This window comes from Elephantulus edwardii, unplaced genomic scaffold (genome assembly GCF_000299155.1).
Source record: "Elephantulus edwardii isolate Elephantulus edwardi_28Jun2011 unplaced genomic scaffold, EleEdw1.0 scaffold00049, whole genome shotgun sequence".
NCBI lineage: Eukaryota > Metazoa > Chordata > Mammalia > Macroscelidea > Macroscelididae > Elephantulus > Elephantulus edwardii.
In genome coordinates this window covers 13,094,897-13,116,165 of record NW_006399799.1, presented here as the reverse complement: position 1 = coordinate 13,116,165, position 21,269 = coordinate 13,094,897, and the positions used below count along the sequence as shown (strand labels likewise).

The 21,269-nt window shown below is 44.0% G+C and overlaps 1 protein-coding gene across 3 annotated transcripts in view; it reads left to right on the top strand.

Annotated features, from left to right (window-relative positions):
• SCMH1 (sex comb on midleg homolog 1 (Drosophila)) overlaps positions 1-4,968 on the top strand; it is a 355,171-nt gene extending 350,203 nt beyond the window's left edge. For all 3 annotated transcript variants that reach the window (XM_006886519.1, XM_006886518.1, XM_006886520.1), the window contains 2 exons: positions 3,338-3,480; positions 4,522-4,968. In XM_006886519.1, the coding sequence (XP_006886581.1) occupies positions 3,338-3,480; positions 4,522-4,647 (269 nt within the window). In that variant the 3' untranslated portion in view covers positions 4,648-4,968. The remainder of the gene's footprint in view (positions 1-3,337; positions 3,481-4,521) is intronic.
• The last annotated feature ends 16,301 nt before the right edge of the window (positions 4,969-21,269 follow it).

Here is a 21,269-nt window from a genome sequence, read left to right as displayed (position 1 = left end):
TCCATCTCATCTAGTGTCTTCATTTTCTGCGCTGTCCCTCATCCTGCCAAGTATGAAGTCCTTCTCCAAGGACTTGTCCCTCCCTGTCATATGCCCAAAGTATGTGCGACAGATCTTCAGAATTCTTGCCTCCAAGGAGCAGCTTGGTGTCACCTTCTCCAAGACAAATCTGTTTGTTCTCTTGATGGTCCATAGGATGTTCAGTACTCTTCTCTAGCATCGCAACTCCAAGATATCAATTCTTCTTCTGTCATCCTTAATCATTGTTCAGCTCTCTGATACATAACAAGTAATTGCAAAGGGCTGGATCAGGCACACCTTAATCACTAGACTGACATCATTGCTCTTTAGCACTTGGAGAGATCCCTGACAACAGATTTCCCTAATACAGTTTGTCTTTAGATTTCTTGACTGCTGGTGCCAAGAGTGTTGATTGTGGATCTGAGCAAGATGAAATTGTTAACAACCTCAGATGAGAACTTTGAAAGTTAAACTATTAAAACACATCACAAAATTATACTAGATGTTAAATTCTAAAAAAGTTGGAAAGGTGGGAGATTCAAACCAGAAGTGAGAGGTTTCAAATTCCAAAGTGAAATCATTTCAAGAATGGCAAGTACTAGAGAAAGGCTGCAGGAGGCTGTTGGAGTGGATATGAAAGTCACTGGACCTACAGTGGCTGAATGGATTGACTCTATAGGATTGCCTGGTAGGGTTATGGCAAGAATTGAAGTGAAACAGGTGGTGAGCTAAGTACAAAACAGTCATTATTTAACAAAGGCCTGGTCTGTAAGGAATTCCACCACTAACCCAACGGCCACATGTCTCTGGCAGTTCAAATCCACTAGCAGCTCCTCAGGAGAAGGATGAGCAGTCTCCTCCTGTGTGATTTCGTTTCAGAAGCGCACTAGGGTCACCTAGGAGTTGGTTCTGATTCAGCTACAATGAGTTAGAGTTTAAAAGGGTTAGACAGGGCTGGGCCAGGAAGGAAAAAGGGAGGAGATTTCTTAGCCTTTAGAGAATGTTGAAGAATAGGCCTCTTCTTTCACGCATCTGTTTCAGCTCAGACTCTTGGTACTTGACTGGGACTCACTTTCTCTTAACCAATTAAAGAGCACCTCTTGGGCGATGAGCATCTAGAGCTGACTAAGGCAAGAACTCTACTTCAGGACTGGCTTATTAAAAAAAGGAAACCAAAGACTACACCAAAAACTATTCTATGATGTAATCAATAAATAAACGTCTTTTATCTAGGGAAAATATTAAATAGAACTTATATTCCTATATGCAAGAAACAGAAAACAAACTAATATAACTGGATTGAGTTGGACTGTGAAGGAATTAGGAACTTTTAAATAGGAACTAACAGGGTCTCCACTTCCTCCTTCATTACCATTGGCTCCTGTTCATATGGTACTTTCTGAAATTTTTCAGTGTCAACCAGTTCTTTCTGGTACAATGATTCTGTGTATTCCGTCCATCTTCTTTAGATGCTTTCAATATACTGCCCATAGCATCTTTTAGTATTGTGACACGAGGCTTAAATTTCTTTTTCTGTTCTCTCACCTTGAGAAATGTAGAGCAAGTTGTTCCCTTTTTATTATCCAATTCCAGCTCTCTGCACATGCACATTCCATTATAATATTTTGCTTTGTCCTCTCAAGCTGCCCTTTGAAATCTTCTGTTCAGCTCTTTTACTTGTTTTCCTTTTGTTTTGGCTTCTCAATGCTCCAGTACAATTTTCAGAGTCTCTTCTGACAACCATTTCAATTTTTTATTTCTCCTCTGTTTCTGTAATGACCTTTTGCTTTCTTCATGCATGACATCCTTGATAACATCCCACAACTCATCTGGCCTTCAATCACTGGTGTTCATGGACTCAAACCTATTCCTAAGATGATCTTGGAAAATTCATTTGGAATTTATTCAACATCATATCTTGGTTTCTGTGGACTTATTTTCATTTTCTTTGGCCTCAATTTAAACTTGCATATGAGTAATTGATGATTCGATCCACAGCCCACCCCTAATCTAGTTTTTACTGCCTATGTTGAACTTCAACAATTTCTTCCACAAATGTAGTCAGTCTGATTCCTATGCAGCCTATCAGGTAAGATCCATTAGTAAAATCATCATTTGTGTATTATTTAAAAAAGGTATTTGCAATGAATAAGTAACTTGAGTTATTTATTCAATAAATAATCAACAACCTGCATCATGCAGGTGACACACCTTGCTTGCTTGCTGAAAGTGAAGAGTGAAGAGACTTGAAGCACTTGTTGCAGAAGATCAAGGAATGCAGCCTTTGGGTGGATTGCATCTCAATGTCAGACAAAAAGATTCTTACCACTGGACTGATAGACAACATCATGATGGGTAGAGAAGAGGCTAAAACTGTCAACAGCTTAATCATGCCTGGATCCACAATTAACACCCTTAGTACCAGCAGTCAGGAAATAAGGAGACACATTGCACTGGGAAAATCTGCAGTTAGGGACCTCTCCAAATTACTGAGGAGTAGTGATATCAGTTTGAGGACTAAGGTGGATCTGATTCAGGCCATAGTCTTTCTGATCACTTGCTATGCATCTGAGAGCTGGACCATAAATAAGGATGAGAGAAGAATTGATGCCTTTGAAATGTGGTGTTGGAAAAGGGCACTGAACATTAATCCCATATATGGCCAAAGGAACAGATGTGTCTTGGAAAGAGTGCAGCCAGAGTGCTTTTTGGAGGTAAGAATGATGAGTCTTCACCCCACATATTTTGGGCATGTTGCTAGGAGGTTCTATTCTTTGGAGAAGGATATGATACTGGGAAGGATGGAGAGTCAGCAAAGGAGAGGAAGGCCCTCAACCAGGTGGATTGATGTGGTGACTGTTGCAGTGGGCTCTTGTGTGTCAGGAAGTGTGAGGATGATGCAGGATAGAACAGGGTTCAGGTCTTTTGTTCATAGGGTTGCTATGAGTCATACTTGACTGCACCTAACAACAACAACAAACAGAGTCTCCAGAATAAAGCTTCAACCTACCAGCTCCCACTGAACCCAAGGTCCTTGTTTCAGGACCAGATTGAACCACAGTATCAATGTAAACCTTCTTCTGGCCTTTTCTAAAAATCAGATCTATCCTTAAAGAGCAAATATTTGACTTTAGAAAAGTCTGACCTGTAGACCCTTTTTGGGGAGACTGCTTATGCTGGTGTCTCCTTCTGTTCCCTTTGCTTGTAGTCTGGCAGTGCTGTGAGCATCCCGTGTACACAGCACGTGGCCAGGAGAACGGTGAGAATTTAGAAGCCAGTGCCCACTCTTTATGGTAGGTGTCCTCCTGTCCTACAGGGTCGGACAGATACCTGGAAAGCCGGGATGGCTCTCGACTGAGTGGCCGGGACCCCTCCTCATGGACGGTGGAGGATGTGATGCAGTTCGTTCGGGAAGCAGATCCTCAGCTCGGACCCCATGCTGACCTCTTCCGTAAACATGTAGGTGCCCCTGTCTGACCTCTCCTTGTTCCCTGGGAGTCTTGTTTTTGTCATTTATAGACTATTAAAGAGGAATGAGTATATATTTCTTTATTCTAGGTTGCTATGTCACCAAGCACAGGTGACACAATAAAAAACAAGACTCTAAGATCTCAGACAACCTGATTCCCTCCTGCAGTATAGGATTTGGAATTAGCCACAGTCCAGCTGGGTGTGTGGCTTGGGCCTCAGTCCTAGGACTGAGATCTCCTCTTTTCCCAGAAAGTGTTCTCCTTTCTGCCTGCCTGCACTGGATCTCTCCAGACTGCCAGAGCTGTGTTCTCATTTCTTACTATTGACTTTCATGTCCAGCATCTTTCAGGCATGAGAATCAAGGGCACAACAAATTAAGAACTCCTTGTCAAGTAGTCTTCAACTGTCCTGCCCTCGCTGGTCACCCTCCAACATCTCAAGTCCTCCTCAACATCTAGCCAGCAGCTACTTCTAATTCCCTGCTGTGACCATAGCCTTGATTAGAGCTCTGACTACTTCCTCATAGACAGACCCCACCACCCTCTACGCACATTTCTTGGTCCTATTCTGACATTGGGGCATGAAAAACAGATATTCTACCCTTCGTTGGTCCTTCCCATCTCTCACACCAGGTGGGTTTAGAGGGTACTTTTAGATCAGGCCTGGCGGCTTCAAAGAGAGAACTGCCACTCCATAAATGTGTAACTGGCAAAATAATAGTTGAGGGTCAGTCTGAAAACAGCTTGTGGTCAGTGACTAGTGTGCTGACCAGAGAGGCATCCTGGAGAGGTGGGATGGAGCTGTGTCTCAGAAGTGATGGTGGGAGAAACTCCTCCATTCTGACCTTACAGTTCAGGAGTGCATGTTGGAAGGAAGGATGGTTAGAGGAAAAATGTTGGGAGGATAGATAGGCACCAGCGCCACAGCAGATAGACTGGACTTGCTCTGGTTGGCACCTCCCTGAGTGGCCGTTTCTTAATCAGAACCTAGGATGGTCTCTGATGGCTCCTCTCCCTCTCCTTCCTCCAGGAGATAGATGGCAAGGCCTTGCTTCTGCTGCGCAGTGACATGATCATGAAGTACATGGGGCTGAAGCTGGGGCCTGCACTCAAGCTCTCCTACCACATCGATCGACTGAAACAAGGCAAGTTCTGAAGAGAGAGGTGCGTCTAGACAACCGAGTGGTCAAGCCCCGTGAAGACAGGCAAGTCAGCCTCTCCAGGCGCCTCAGTGGGAGTCCAGGCTTCCTCCGGACTCTGAAAAGCAGTGCGGAGCTACCACTACCCTGCCCTGCCGTGATGTGTCCTTCCATGAAGGACTGAAGGGAGAATGTGGGGCCCAGGGCAGATGCTGTTATTCCCCTCAGCCCTGCCTCAGCTCTGAGGTCCCTATATTTATTTTTCAAGTGTGGCCAGGCTCCCACCAAAAGTCTAGACTGTACCCCTTGCCAAGTGATGGAGAAAGGAGCCAACCCTGAGACCTTGGAAGCCAGATCTTGAATTGGCAGTGGTGCCCAGTCCCCTCACCACCTCCTAGGCATTGTGTGGTATCCCATGGCCCCATTGCTCCTATCTTCTCCCCTCCAGCTCCCCAGACTCTAAACTGATGGTGCAGACCTCTACCTTTTTTTAAAAAAAATCTTTTCTTACTGTTAATTTATTGTTTCTGGCACTTGAGCAGCCCCATAGTTCATTCACCTCTTGCTTTGGAGCCTGGGCTTCAGGAGGAGGGAGAATGGCTGCTCTGAATCAGAGAGAACCTCTCCAGATTAGCTGGCTGCTTTTCAGAGAACACTCTCCTAATTTACTACTCTTAGGAGTGGACAGACCCTAGAGCCTTGACCACATCACTCAGCATGGGGAGAATAGTCACTGTCACCTCCCCACCCTTCCTCCACTGGGCTTTTTGCAGCAAGAATGGGAGCTCCTGCCCTGCCCCATCTGCAGACCACCTGCCCTCCACCCCAGCTCCTTGCCATGGCCAGAATTGCTGCTGAAGAAGATCGGGCCTAATGATTTTAGGTCAAGAAAGCGCTAACATGGATGGGAGGAAAAGAGGGTTCTCCAGGCTGGAATCTGGTTCCACCCCCTCTGCTGTCCATTTGCTTCCTTTGTAAGCAAATCAGCAGCAGGCTGCCCTGCTACCATCTGGACTTATTTTATGTCAATTTGTTTATAAATAAAAATCAATATAGATGCCAATGTTTTTTTAATTAGCTGTCAGCCAAAACACTGCATGCACTGGGAAGTCACTCCCCTTCTCGTGGTCTTATTTTGTCACATGTAAAATGAGGAGCTTGGATAATATGATCCCTGGAAGTTCTCCTAATTCCAGGAGTCCCGGAAGAATAGTCTGTCTGCCAAATGCTCACTGGATCCCAGCATTCTGTGAGCCCCCTGGGAATACAGAGTTGAGATCCAGTGTTTGCTTGCAGAGAGCTTCACATCAGGGTGTCTCCACAGTGGTAAAGCACAGTGGCTCCAGGAAGCCAGAGCAGACGGGATTAGTAATCCCAAAGGGTTATTGCACAGCAATCCCAAAAGGTAGGCAGTTTGAATCTGTCAGCTGCTCTGTGAGAGAAGCATTGTCACATTTCCCTCACCAGCAGGAAGGTACCAAGCAAGGGAATGAACTACTCAAGTGTTCTCTTAGTCAAGCTGTAAGGGAAGAGGAACTCTTGGTTGAGTGCCCTCCCAACCTGTACATCCTCATAACTTTCACTGGCAAGTTTTTCATTGCATAAGCAGTAAAATATGTTAACTAGATTCCAAATAAGGGTTTCTTATTTGCTGACTGTCCCTGTTTCCATAACTACATCTTTATCAGAAGGCCGCTTAAGTGTGAGAGTCAAGATCTTAGGTGTTTCAAGGCAGAGAGTTTGTTTTGTCTAAATCCAGGCAGCTTCTGACTTGCTCAGCATAACCCCTGCAAAGGATGGGCAGTCTACTCCCATGTGATTAACCACCTCTGAAAACCCATTGGAGGGTCAGCTATAGGCTGATTCTGACTCCATGCACACAACAACAACCTCCCTGCAGCCCCTCCACGACTAGACATATATTCCTCCTTGTAGGGGGAGGGGAGATGCAGACTGGCCCTGCCAAGTCAGTCCTGTACTAATCAAGGCCAGGTCACAAGTCCAGGGCTACATGTCTCTGTTCAAAATGGAAATATGGGTTCTCCTGAGGACAAAATGGGAATGGCAAGGTGGAGCCGTGTAACCTAATAATAAAAACAGCTAACACTCTTGTAACACCATGCCAAATGGCCTGCTTTTTTTCCCATGGATTATTTAATCTCTATAACAAACAAGTTTTAGGGATGAGGAAATGGAAATGGAAGCTTAGGCACATAGCCAGAAAATGGCAGAGTAGGCATTTGAAGGCAAACAGTCTGACTCCAGGCCAGACGTAGCCAGTACAGAGTTGCTGTTAAACTTTGGGAAAGTCACTGCCCTTATTTGGGCCCGGCTGCCTGAGGATACTTGTAAGGGCCCTGCCACCTTTGGCCAGTAACTGAATCTGCGTCATAACAGACTTTCCTTGTTCACTTTGACATAGGAAGAGTGAGACCTGCTAACCAGAACAAGCCCCTAACTCTGGGGTCTGTCCTTTCAGGGGATGCCCTAAGGAGATATTTACTAAACCCTCACAGTGAACCTCTGGATGTGACCCTTTAGAAACACAGAGACTGAGGGTAGCCCTAGATGTGCAGACAGGCCACACTTGCTACAGGGCTGGGCCTTGGGGTGCAGAATGACACCCACATCACCCCACACCACAGTCACAAAGAGGACACAGTTTAACTCAGCATTTGTAGAGGCTTACTGTCCTAAATTTTTTACATGCATCATCATGTTTAAACCTTACCACTCTGCAGGATAACTACTGTTATTCCTTGTTTATTAGATGTTGTTGTTCTTATTGTTGTGTACTGTTGCATTGGAGCTGACCCTCCAATGGGTTTTCAGAGGCAGTTAATCACATAGCGGTGGGGCCAGATTGCCCATCCTTAACCTGCAGAATAGTTGGTGAATTAGAACCATGTGCCTTTGAGATAGCATTGCAGATTCTTGCCACAAGGCCACCAGAACTCCCTCTTTTTTACAGATAGGAACCTATAAGTTATTTATTTAAAACTCCATAGCTGGGAAAAGAAAAAAAAACCACTCCGTAACGAATAAGGAGTGCAGTGCATCATACTACAACTTCTGTCTTGGATCCAGCTAACCTCTCAGGCTCAAATCTTCCTTAGACTACCTGGGCATGGAATTCATTTTGAAAGCTGTCAGAGGTTGTTCCGACAGCCTGCCAGCAGGACTGCCTAAAACAACATGTTGCTTTCCAGTCAACTTCAACTCATAGTGACTCTGTGGAGCAGGGTAGAAACTGCCTGTAGCATTTCCAAAACTAAGGAAAAGGAAATGAGGCCTGGTGACAAAGTATGTAACATACCATGTTTCTAACTATAAGGTCAGCAGTTCAAATCCATCAGTCACTCCCTTGGGCTGCAAGAGAAGTGGTCTCATTCCTTGAAGATTTACAGTCTCAGCAGCCTGATTGTGGTGTTATTGTTGTTGTGTCCCATCAAGTCGGCCCTTCAGTGACCCTCCAGTGGGCTTTCAGAGGCAGTAAATCGCACGGGAGATTTCTCATCCTTCTCCTACAAGCACCTAGTGGATTTGAACCATATACCTTTGGGATTCCAGTGCAGCTTCTTACCACTAGGCCACTAGAAGCTCCTTAGCAATGTGATAGAGGGCTGCTGTGGAGTCAGACCCAACTGAACAAATAATAGCTTTGGCCTGGTTGGCATCTCGAAGGAAGCTAACTGCCACATTGTCCTGTGGAGTAAGTGATGGATTCCAACCATTGACCTATTCTATTGCAGCCAAGGACTTAATCACTGTATCACCCAGACTCTCCTCATTCTTAGAGCAACCCACAATCCCCAGGAGCCTTTCCTGGTCCCCAGGTGACAGCTCAGAGCAAGAGAACGAGACACTAAAGAACAAGCACTTCCCCTTGGCCTAAAAAAACCTTACCCCAAGGGACCTGAGACCCCTTTAAAAAAGGAACAAAACTTATTTCTGTGCTGAGAATATACATAGCAGAACATATACCAATTCAACATTTCTGACTATTCTTGCATTTCTGAGGTGTTGGAAGCAGGTGGCATGCCAGTTTTATCTGATTTCCAAAGGGACCAAATGGTAATGGCAGCCAAGAGAGGAAGAGGTGTTAACCTTTACTTAATGTTTACATCTAACCTCTGAGGTCTGAAATGAATTATTTTAAAAAACAAAATAGAAAAACATCAGCTTTTTATATTGTGCCCTAGAACAAGTATTCTAACAGTGGCCTGTTGTTGTGTGGCAGCCTCAGGACATTTCTTGACTCCATGACTCCGTGTGATATTGCAGAACAGCCCCATAGGATTTTTTAGACTGTAATATCTGGGAGCAGACCATCAGCGTTTCTCCCATAGAGCTGCTGGCTGAGTTTGAACCACCAAACTCTGTTAACAGCTTAGCTCTTACCCAGGGCTCTTAACAGTGGCCTGGTAATCTCAGGCCAGCCTGGTGCCCACAGGAGAGACCCTGCATGGACGGCAGCAGTCCAGCGACCCCTGCGGTGAGAAGGCATTTCGGAAAGAAGGATGGAGGGGATGGAGAATGCCTGGCACCAGCTTCATGTGCCCACCTGGGATAGCAAGGACACTGGCACCAGCAATGAAGAGCAGCAGGCGGGAAAACTAAGTACTTCCAGGGATAACAGAAGTGCTGTCCTCCTCTGCAGCCTCATCCAGGGAAGGGCTGGGCATTTTCCTGGAGCCCTTTACCCCCTCTCCAGCTGAGGCTTCTTTCTGTCCTCTATTCTCCAGAGAGGGGTTGGGGGAGGTTTCCATTAAATGGCAAGTGAGGTTTGTGAATGAGGTTCACAGGCACCAAGCGAGAGGACAAGGCTGCTGGCCAGCACATGAGCTCCCTGTGGGCCCGTCCACACAGCAGCCAAGTCCCACGGAACAGAAAACACAGCTGGAAAACAGTGTTTTTCTGTATTTAAAATATCACTGTCCACGATCCCAGAGAACAATATAATAGAACGGTTTGAAGACATTTCCAGTAAGTGAGAGGGAAGTTGTGACATTTAAACCAGGCTGAGAAATTTCATGGAGAACAGCTGCCCGGCAGCAGGACATAGATCAGACAGGAAAGGGCCTCGTTGGGTTCATGCATTTCGCCCGCCATCTAGGCAGCTGCCTGTTTTCTGCATAACTCACTCAACTCAGTCTCATGAGTCAACAGTCTCAAGATAGCCAGGCCTCTGTGGTGTCATTGCTATGAGTGCATCTCAGGAGGGCAGAGGGGGCAGAGCTTGAGGCGCCATCATTCTGCACCCTCAGCTGTAGACGCAGAGATGAGTCAGAGCAGGGCAGCTGCATGGGCAGTGGGGGGTGCTGGGCCCTGGCACCTGGTGTGAGGTTTGGCACCCTGAGAAGATCAAGAAGGAAGTTCAGCTGAACTCAAAGAGATTTCTGTGTCATACATGTCTTGTTGATTCCTGCCAACAGCAAGTGACAACTCTTATCTTTCAACATCTGTTGACCTATTTGTTCCTCAGTGGCCTGCTAGACCGCTACCTCTCTCCCTGGTGCCAGGGGACTAGCCCTTGCATGAGTCCTGGGAAGATGGACAAGTCTTCAGCCACTAGGGAACCCAGGGCCAAGCTTTGTGGGATAGTTCTGTCTGCTAAGACCGGCATGGAGAAGGGATACAGGGTAGTCTCCCCTTAGACTTCCTCTTCCTGCCTGAGGCTGACCAAGAAGGCATTGTTGTCAGCATGAGATCACAGAGGGAGTTGCACAGGCCCCGCCTACTTCCTGTGCCCTGGGAGCTGCTGGCCAGGAGACTAGGCATCAAGGGAACTGAGGGCTGGTGCTTCCATCAGGACGTGAAGATCACAGGGCTCCTCTTTCCTCCTCCCCCTGTCATTCCTGCATGATTCCACCCAAGCCATGGTGGCCTCCTGGCATTGACTGCCTCAAGGATCACAGAGGAAAAGATGCAGGCTGGTGGGACCCATCACACAAGCCGGAGGCAGGGTGTGGGGGTGTAAGTGGAGAGCTGTGTGTGCACATACAGGTAGGTACAGCTCAGGAACAGGACCAGGGTGGGCCCAGGACCAGGGTGGGCCCAGCACCAGCCCTCTTTCCTCTCTGCCTCACTTCTGCTCCCAGGGCTAAAAGGGACGACTCCATTACTGTTGTGTGACACTGAGTTCATTTGATGGATAGTGACTCCTTTTGACAGAGCATAGGGTATTCTGGCTGTAATCTGTAGGGAAACGGATTGCCAGGTATTTGTGCTGCAGGAGTTAGCTGTAGTTGCTGTTAGGTGCCATGGAGTGGCATACAGCTCATAGAGACCCTGTGAACAACAGATTGGAACCTGCCTTATCCTGCGCCATGCTCAAAACCTCTGATACACTCGGGCCCATTGTTACAGCCACTGTGTCAATCCATCTTGTGGAGGCTCTTCCTCTCTTTCTCTGACCTTCCATCTTTCCCCAAGGACTGGCTAGCGCCTCCTGACAAAATGCCCAAAATACCTGAAGCAGAGTTTCACCATCTTTGACTCTGAAGGCAGCCCTGTTGCACTTCTCTCAAGATACACTTGTTTGTTCTTTTGTCAGTCCATGGGTTAGTCAGCGATCTTCTCTAACACAACTCAGAGGCACTGATTCTTCTTCTGTCATCCAAATAAGGAGGAATAAATTGTAGAATTTTCAGATGAATAGCTGTTGTTGTTGTTTTTATGTGTCGTTGACTCGCTGGTGATTCACAGCCACAGCTCTAAACCCTGCTCTATCCTGAGCCAACCTTATTGTCTCTGACCCACCCACCCCCATTACCCCAGCCAGTTAATCTGTCTCATCTAAGGTCTTCCTCTCTTGTGTTGTCTCTCCACTCTCCCAAGCATGATGTCCCTCTCTAAGGACTGGTCTTGCAACATGTCCAAAATATGTCAGATAAAGCTTTAGAATCCTTGCCTCCAAGGAGCAGGCTGATTTCACCCTCTCTAGGATGAATATGTTCGTTCTCCTAGCAGTCCATGGTATATTCAATAGTCTACTCCAACACCACAGCTCAAAGGTGTCAATTCTCCTGTCATCCCTAGTCATTGTCCAGCTTTCTGATGGATAGCAAGTAATTCCAAAGACTATGGCCTGGATCAGGCTCACCTTAGTCTCCAGATGACATCATTACTCTTCAGTACTATGGAGATGTCCCTGATAGCAGACTCCCAGTGCAATTTGTCTTGATTTCCTGACTGCTGGTACCTGACTGTGGAGGCAAGCAAACTGAAATTGTTAACAATCTCTTCTCCATCTATCATGATGATGCCAATCATCAGACCAGTAGTTAGAATCTTTGGTTTCTTGATATTGAGCTTCAATCCAAATTTGAGGCCACAGTCCTTGACCTTTTGCAACAAATGCCTCAGGTCCTTCTCAGTTTCTGCAAGCAAGGTCTTGTCATCTTAATAACGCAGGTTATTGATGAGTCTTCCTCCAGTCCTGATGCCACATTCCTCCTCATATAACTCAGCCTCCCAGATTATCTGTTCAGCATATCCAGATTCATAGTAATTGAAAAGACCCTGGCTTGGATCAGGCACCCCTTAGTCTTTAACTTGACACCCTTAATTGTGCAACAATGAGTGAATTTATAAAAAAAAAAGCCAGGGAGGGGTAACATAGGAGGAGGGAGGAAAATGTGCAACAAAGAATGCATGAAAATCCAGCTTTTCTGTGAACTTTTGTTAAAATCGTAATTAAAATTTTAAGTTTATTTATTTAAAAATGGACAACCTTCTTGTTAGCACTTTGGAGAAGTTCTTGACAGAAGAGATTCCAATGCAACACGTCCTTTGATTTCTTTACTTCTAGGTGATCATTGTGGATCCAAGTAAAATTAAATTCTTAACAACTTCGGTCTTTTCTCTGTCACGGTCCTGATGTTGCCTGTTGATCCTGTGATGAGGATTTTTGTTTTCATGATGTTGAGATGTAACCCATATTGAAAGCTCTGATTGAAAGTTTGATCTTTTGCAGTAAATGCTTCACGTCCTTACCACTTTGGGCAAACAAGGCTGTGTCATCTGCATAAAGCAGTCTCTTGATGAGTCTTCCTCTAATCTTGATGCCACATTCTTTTTTCATATAGTCCAGCCTCTTGAATGATTTGCTCAGTATGCAGATTTCATAGGTGAAAGGCTACCACCCTAACATACATTTTTCCTGATTTTAAGCCATGGTAAATACCTACACTGCCAGCCCAAAGTCATGCAGTTCAAATCCAACAGCAGCTTTGCAGGAGAAAAATGGACAGTCAGCTCCCATGCAGTTTTCTGCCTCTGAAAACCCACTGATAGGTCAGCTATCAGTCGGTTCCAACTCAGCGGTACATCCTTTGTTCTGTTTGGACAACAGGTAGAGGTCTAGGTCTAGGTTTCCCTTCGGCACATTAAGCATTCTGGGACTTCCATTCTTTTCTATGTTAACCATAATTTGTTATGATCCACATAGTCAAATGCCTTTACAGTCAGTAAAAGAGAGATAAACACATGTCTGGTATTCTCTGCTTTCAGCCATGATCCATGAGCTATCAGCAATTGTGCCACAGCCTCTTCTGAATTCAATTTTAATTTCTAGCAGTGCCCCGTCAATGTACAGTTCCAACCGTTTTAATAACTTTCAGCAAGATTTTACTTGCATGTGATGTTAATGATCTTTTCAATCATTTCCACATTCTGTTGTATCACTTTTGGGGGGAATGTGAATAAATATAAAACTCTTCCAGTAAGTTGACCAAGTAGCTCTCTTCCAAACTTCCTGGCACAGGCTGGTGAGCAAATCCAAAGTTGCATCTGTTTATTGAAAGATGTCAATCGTTGATGTTGTTGTTATGTGCCATCGAGTCACCTGCTGGTCACATCAACCCTATAAACATTAGCTCTGAACCCTGTCCTATCCTGAGCCGCTCTCACTATCTCTGACACTCCAACCCCCATCACCCCAGTTACTGTGTCAATCTGTCTCATTTGGGGTCTTCCTCTCCTATGCTGTCTCTCCATCTTTCCAAGCATGATGTCCTCTCCATGGACTGGTCATTCCTGGCCAAAGTATGTGAGACAGGGCTTCAAAATTCTTCCCTCCAAAAAGCAGATTTGTTTCACCCACTCTAAGACAGACTTGTTTGTTCTCTTGGCAGTCCATGGTATGTTCAATATTTATTTTCTGTCAATGCCTCAGTGAGGCTTCAACTTCTTCCTTCATTGCCATTGGTTCTTGATCATATACTACTTCCTGAAATGTCGACCAATTCTTTTTGGTACAGTGACTGTATATTCTTTCCATCTTATTCTGATCCTTCCTGCGTTATTCAGAATTTTGCCCATAGAACCCAACTTGAGGCTTCAATTTGTTTTTCAGTTCTTCTAACATAAGAGATGCCAAGCATGTTCTTCCCTTTTAAGGGTATTCTAACTCCAGCTCTTTGTATATTTCATTATAATACTTTCTCTTCTCAAATTAACTTTTGAAATCTTCTGTCCATTTCTTTTACTTCAATATTTCTCCCCCTTCTTTGTTTTGGCCTCTCTAACATTCTAGTGCTAATCGTGCTAATGTGAAACCTATACTTGGGCCAGGAGGCAGTCATCAGAACAGAGCAGGGTAACACTGCATGGTTCAAAATTGGGAAGGGTGTTCGCCAAGGATGTGTCCTCTCTTCATACCTTTTCAACCTGTATGCAGAGCAGATTATCTGGGAGGCTGGGCTCTATGAGGAGAATTGTGGCATCAGGATTGGTGGAAGATCTATTAACAATCTGCGTTATGCAGATGACACAACCCTGCTTGCTGAAACCGAGGAGGACCTCATGCACTTGCTGCAGAGGATCAAGGACTGCGGCCTTCAGTATGGGCTGAGGCTCAATGTCAAGAAGACAAAGATTCTCACCACTGGACCAATTGGTAGCATCAGGATGGATGATGAAGAGATTGAGATTGTTCACAGCTTCAGTTTGCTCTGCTCCACAGTCAACACTCTTGGCAACAGCAGCCAGGAAATCAAAAAATGTATTGTGATGGGAAAGTCTGCTGTTAGGGACCTCTCTAAAGTGCTCAAGAGCAATGGTGTCTCTCTGGAGACTAAGGTGCGCCTGATACAGGCCATGGCCTTTGCAATCACTTGTTATGCATCAGAGAGTTGGACAATGACTAGGGAGGATAGAAGGAGAATTGATGCCTTTGAGCTGTGGTGCTGGAGAAGAGTATTGAATGTACCATGGACTGCTGAGAAAACAAACAGACTCTCCTCGAGAGGGTCAAACCAAGCTACTCCTTGGAGGCAAGGATTCTGGGGCTTCGTCTGACATACTTCGGGCATGTTGCAAGGAGGGACAGGTCCTTGGAGAAGGACATCATGCTTGGGAGGGTGGAGGGACGTTGCAAGAGGGGAAGACCCTCTATGAGATGGATTGATTTAGTGACTGGGGTAATCGGGATGGGTGTGTCAGAGGCAATGCGATTGGCACAGGGTAGAGCAGGGTTTAGGGCTGTTGTACATAGGGTCAGTATGAGTCTCACACAACTTGACAGCACATAACAACAACAACAACAACATTCTAGTGCAATTTTCAGTCTCTTCTGACATCGGTTTTGGTCTCATATTTCTCCTGTCTTTGTAATGTCCTTTTGCTTTTTTCATGAATGATACCCTTGATGTCTTCCTGCAGCTAATCTGATCTTCAATCATTAGTGCCCAATTTACCAAATCTATTCTTTATTTTTGTTTTTATTTTATATTGGTTTGCATACAAAGTCCATATACATTGTTTCACACTTCATTCACATTGTGTTTCATATACTTATTCCCAATGTTTTATAAAATTAATCATCATTGAACTATGCCTACCATTACCCTGTCTTTCCAGATCCCTGCCAATCTTTCCCATTTACTTTCCCCATCCCTCTCTCCACCCACGAAATTGTGGGACCCTTTGATTTCCCCCCTGCCCATCCTCACCCATCTACTCCCACCTTGAGTCCTCATACACATTTTACTAATTATCTATTTCTATGATAATGGCCTTCCGCAGTATTTATTCTTACGAGATTGAGTTCACTCAGCAGAATGTTCTCCAGCCCATGTAGAAATTTTCTAAATCATTGCTCCTGAGTGCCATGTAGTAGTATTCCATCATGTGAATACAATTTTTCAATTGTGGTTGGACATTTGAGCTGTTTCCATGTTCTTGCAATGGTGAATACGCTGCTTTGAACATTGGTGTACAAATCTACATTTATGCCTCAGTTTTCATTTTCTTGGGAGATATTCCAAGCAGTGTAATAGCTGGGTCATATGGAATTTCTACGTTAAGCTTTTTTAGGAAACGCCAAACTGCCTTCCACAGTGATTATACCATTTTACAATCCCACCAACAGTGTATGAGGGTTCCTATCTCACCACATCTCTCCAACATTTATAACTTGCTGTTCTGTTAAACTATGCCACTGCTACTGGGGTGAGATGGTATCTCATTGTGGTTTGTGGGCTCTTTTGTTTGGGTTTTTTTTTTATTATACTACTTTATTTACAAAATTTGAATATTTTGTTTTCCAGAACAGATTCTTCTAAATTCCCTCACCCTCTCAACCCATCAAATTGTACAATCCCATAATTAATCCCCCTTTCCCTGCACATCATTGTGGTTTTGATTTACATCTCTCTAATTGCCAGTGATTTTAGCATTTTGTGTCTGTTGGCCATCTCAAAATCTTCCTCTGTGAAAAGCCTTTCCATGTATTTTTCCCATTTTGTATTTGTGTTATCAGTCTTTTTCTTGTGGAGGCCCTGTGGGATTCTGTAAACTTGGTCTGAGACACTTGTCTGAAATGGCATTGCCACATGCTTTTTCCCAGTCAGTAGGGTTGTTTGTTGTTGTTTTGTTTGTTTGTTTTTTTACCATGTTGGAAAAAGGTCTTGATATGCACAGAGATTTACTCTTTAGAAGGTTCCATTCATCAATTTTATCCTATCTGGTTGTATGCGAAGAGATTGAGATTGTTCACAGCTTCAGTTTGCTCTGCTCCACGGTCAACACTCTTGGCAACAGCAGCCAGGAAATCAAAAAACGTATTGCGATGGGAAAGTCTGCTGTTAGGGACCTCTCTAAAGTACTCAAGAGCAACGGTGTCTCTCTGGAGACTAAGGTGTGCCTGATACAGGCCATGGTCTTTGCAGTCACTTGTTATGCATCAGAGAGTTGGACACTGACTAAGGAGGATAGAAGGAGAATTGATGCCTTTGAGCTGTGGTGCTGGAGAAAAGTATTGAATATACCATGGACTGGTAGGAAAACAAACAGATTCATCCTGGAGAGGGTTAAACCAGGCTACTCCTTGGAGGCAAGGATTCTGGGGCTGCATCTGACATACTTTGGGCATGTTGTAAGGAGGGACAGGTCCTTGGAGAGGGACATCATGCTTGGGAGGGTGGAGGGACAGTGCAGGAGGGGAAGACCCTCTATGAGGTGGATTGGTTCAGTGACTGCGGTAATCGGGATGGGTGTGTCAGAGGCAGTGCGGTTGGCGCAGGATAGAGCAGGGTTTAGGGCTGTTGTGCATAGGGTCGTTATGAGTTGCAAAAGACTCGATGGCACATAACAACAACAACAGTTGTATAATCCAACTCTGTCCTTTGAAATCTGCTCAGCTCCTTAACTTCTTGAATTCTTCCCTCTGCTTTGGCTTCTTGGTGCTCTAGTGCAATATCCAGAGTCTCTTCTGACATCCATCTTGGTCTTTTCTTCCTCCTCTTTGTCTTTTGCATTCTTCTGGATAATATGCTTGATAGTTCCCATAGCTCATCTGGTCTTTGCTCATTACTGTTCAAGGCCTCAAAGCAGTTCCTGAGATGGTTTGAAATTCAGGTGAGATAGACTCAAGGTCAAATTTTTGTTTGTGGATTTGATTTAACCTTCTTTAGCTTTAGTTTGAACTTACATATTAGTAGTCCTGAAACCAGGCTGCTCCTTGGAGGCAAGGATCCTGAAGCTTCGTCTGACATACTTTGGACATATTACAAGGAGAGACCAGTCATTGGAGAGGGAGCTCATGCTTGGGAGGGTGGAGGGACAGTGCAGGAGAGGAAGACCCTCGAGATGGATTGACTCAGTGACTGGGGAAATTGAGGTGTGTGTGTTGGAGACAGTGTGGCTGGCACAGGATAGAGCAGGGTTCAGAGCTATTGTATGTAACTAAACAACAACAACTGTTGTGTATTTCTGACTGTATTTGTCAGCCTTTTTATACCATGAGCCAGGCTTTCTAAGCTTGGCTCCACTTTGTCTCTTGTGAGCTTTATGGTTTAGGGCTTCATCCTTAGATCTGCCTTGAGGTGAATTTTGTGTACGCTGACATGTATGGATCCTGCTTCAGAGTTCTGCAGGTAGCTGTCCAGTTTGCCAGCACCATTTGTTGAAATTTGGTTATTGTTTCCCCATTTGATAGGTTTTGTTTCCTTATTTAATATCAGTTGACCATAGATAGATGGGTTAATTTTTGGGTTCTCGATTCTGTTCCATTGGTCTGTGTGCCTGTCATTGAACCAGTACCATGCTGTTTTGGTTATTACAGCTTTGTAGTAGGTTTTGAGATAAGGAAGTGCTATGCCTCCCACTTCATTTTTGTTTTGCAGAAGTGCTTTGGTTATCCGAGGTGTCATTCCTCTCTAAAGAAATTTGCCTGTTGGCTTTTCTGTGTCTTTGAAAAATGAATTTGGTATCTGTATTGAGATTGCATTAAACGTATAGATTGCTTTTTGTAAAATTGTCATTTTCACTATATTTAATCTTTAGAAGATTCCATGAACCTTCTATACATGAACAGGGAACATTTTCCCATTTATCTAGGTCTTATTGTTTGTCACAGAAGTGTTTTGTAATTTTTTTTGTAACTGTCATTGTGTCTCTGCTTAGGTTTATTCCTAAATGTTGGCTATTGTAAATGGTATCACTTTCTTAGTTTCTTTCTCTGTGTTTTCTTTGTTACTGTAGAGGAATCCCACTGACTTTTGGATATTGATCTTGTATCCTGTCACACTATTAAATTGCTCTCCAAGCTCTAATAGGTTTTTTGTTGAGTCCTTGGGTTTTCTGTGCACATAATCATATCATCTGCATATTGTGACAGTTTCATGATATCTTTGCTAAACTGTATGCTTCTCATTTCCTTATCTTGCTGTATTGACCTAGCAAGTAATCCCAATACAATATTGAATAGGAGTGATGTCAGTGGACTTATCTGTTCCCTGTTCACAAAGAGAATGTTTTTAGTCTTTCTTCACTGAAAATTATATTGGCTTTAGGTTTTCCATATATAGTTTTCATTATGTTGGGGAAATTCCCTTCTATTCCTATTTTGCTGAGTGTTTTCATCAGGAAGGGGTGTTGGATTTTGGTCAAAGAACTCTTCTGAATCAATTGCTAGGATCATGTGATTCTTAATATTTTCTCTGTTAGTGTGATGAATTATATTGACTTTCTGACTCATACTTGGTCATGATGAATTTGCATGTTTGTGTGTATGAGTGTGTGTGTGTGTGTGTGTGTGTATTTGGAAGTAGGAGTGGCATCCACTTCCTAAACAACATGACAGCATCTCTGGAAACTCTCTCAAGATAAATGGTGATAGATATAGAAAGGCTTCAGGGCTTTTGTTCCTAGGGTCATAGGTAGGGTCCCTATGAGTCACAAGTGACACATGGCACATAACAAAAACAACATATAGAATGTTATCTATATATAGATATTATTATCTAGATATAGAATGTTATCTAGATATAGAATGTTATCTATATATAATGTTTTTCTATGTTATCTCTATAAAGTATTATCTACATACAGTGTTTTTACATATATATGGTTTATCAATATATGTTCTATCTATCTATTATCTATCTATAATGTTATCTATCTATCTACAATGTTGTTTATTGCCACTGAGTTGAGCATGACTTATTGCGATCCTATGTAGAAGAGCCCTAAATGCCCTTCTACCCTGTGCCAACATCGCCATCTCCTCAGACACACTCATTCCTACCACCCCACTCACAGAATCAATCCATCTCATTGAGGGTCTTCCTCTCCTTAACTGCCCCTCCTCTCTCCCAAATATGATGTCCCTCTCCAAGGACCAGTCCCTCCTTGCAACATGCCCAAAGTATGTCAGACGAAGCTTTAGGACAAACCTGTTTGTTCTCCTAGCAGTCCATGGTATATTCAACACTCTTCTCCAGCACCATAGCTCAAAGGCATCAATTCTATTTCTATCATCCCTATTCACTGTCCAGCTCTCTGATGCATAGCACATAATTGTGCAAAGACTATAGCTGGATCAGGCACACCTTAGTCTCCAACCTGACGACATTGCTCTTCATTACTCATGAGAGGTCCCTTACAGCTGACTTTCCCAATGCAATTTGTCTCCTGATTTCCTGCCTGCTGTTACCATGAGTGTTGACTGTGAAACCAAGTAAACCAAAACTGTTACCTATTTCAATCTCTTAACCATCCATACTGATGCTGCCAATTGGCCCAGTGGTGAGAATCTTTGTTTTCTTGATGTTGAGCTTCAATCCATACTGAAGACTGCAGTCCTTGAACTTCTGCAGCAAGAGATTCAGGTCCTCTTCAGTTTCAGCAAGCAGGGTTGTGTCATCTGCATAATGCAAGTTGTATATGACTATTCCACCAGTCCAGATGCCACATTCCTCCTCGTACAGCACAGCGTCTCGGATGGTCTGCTCTGCATACAGATTGAAAAGGTATGGAGACGAAATACATCCCTGATGGACCCCTTTCTTGATTTTAAACCATGCTCCTTGCTCTGTCCTGATGAGTGCTTCTTTGCCCAAGTATAGGTTTCGCATTAGCACAATCAAATGTTCTGTGATTCCCATTCTTCTCAGAGTCAGCCACAGCTTGTTGTGATCCACACAGTCAAAAGCCTTTGCATAGTCATTGAGGCACAGATAGACATTCTTCTGGTATTCTCTGTTTTCTGCCAAAATCCATCTAACATTCGCAATAATATCCCTAGTACCATGACCTCTTCTAAATCCAGCCTGCACATCTGGCAGTTCTCTGTTGACATATTGCTCCAATCGTTTTTTTGGATAATTTTCAGCAGAATCTTGCTTGCACATGATAGATATATAGATATAGGTATAGTATAGGTATACGGAGAGAGACAGAGAGAGAGAGAGAACCTTATATAGATAATCTTATATATAGATAACATTAGATAGATAGATAGATAGATAGATAGATAGATAGATAGATAGATAGATAGATAGACAGATAGATAGATAGATAGAAATAACATATGTTGTTGTGTTGTTATGTGCCATTGAGTCACTTGTGACTCATAGCGACCCTGTGTACAACAGCCCTAAACTCTGCTTTGTTCTGTGCCAATCGCACTGTCTCCAATACACCCATCCAAATACCCCATTCACTGTCAATCCACCTCATAGAGGGCCTTCCTCTCCTGTGCTGTCCCTCCACCCTACCAAGCATGATATCCTTCTCCAAGGACCATTCCCTCCTTACAACACGTCCAAAGTATGTCAGACAAAGCCTCAGAATCCTTGCCTCCAAGGAGCCACCCGGTTTAACCCTTTCCAGGATGAAAAGGGTTATTTTCTTA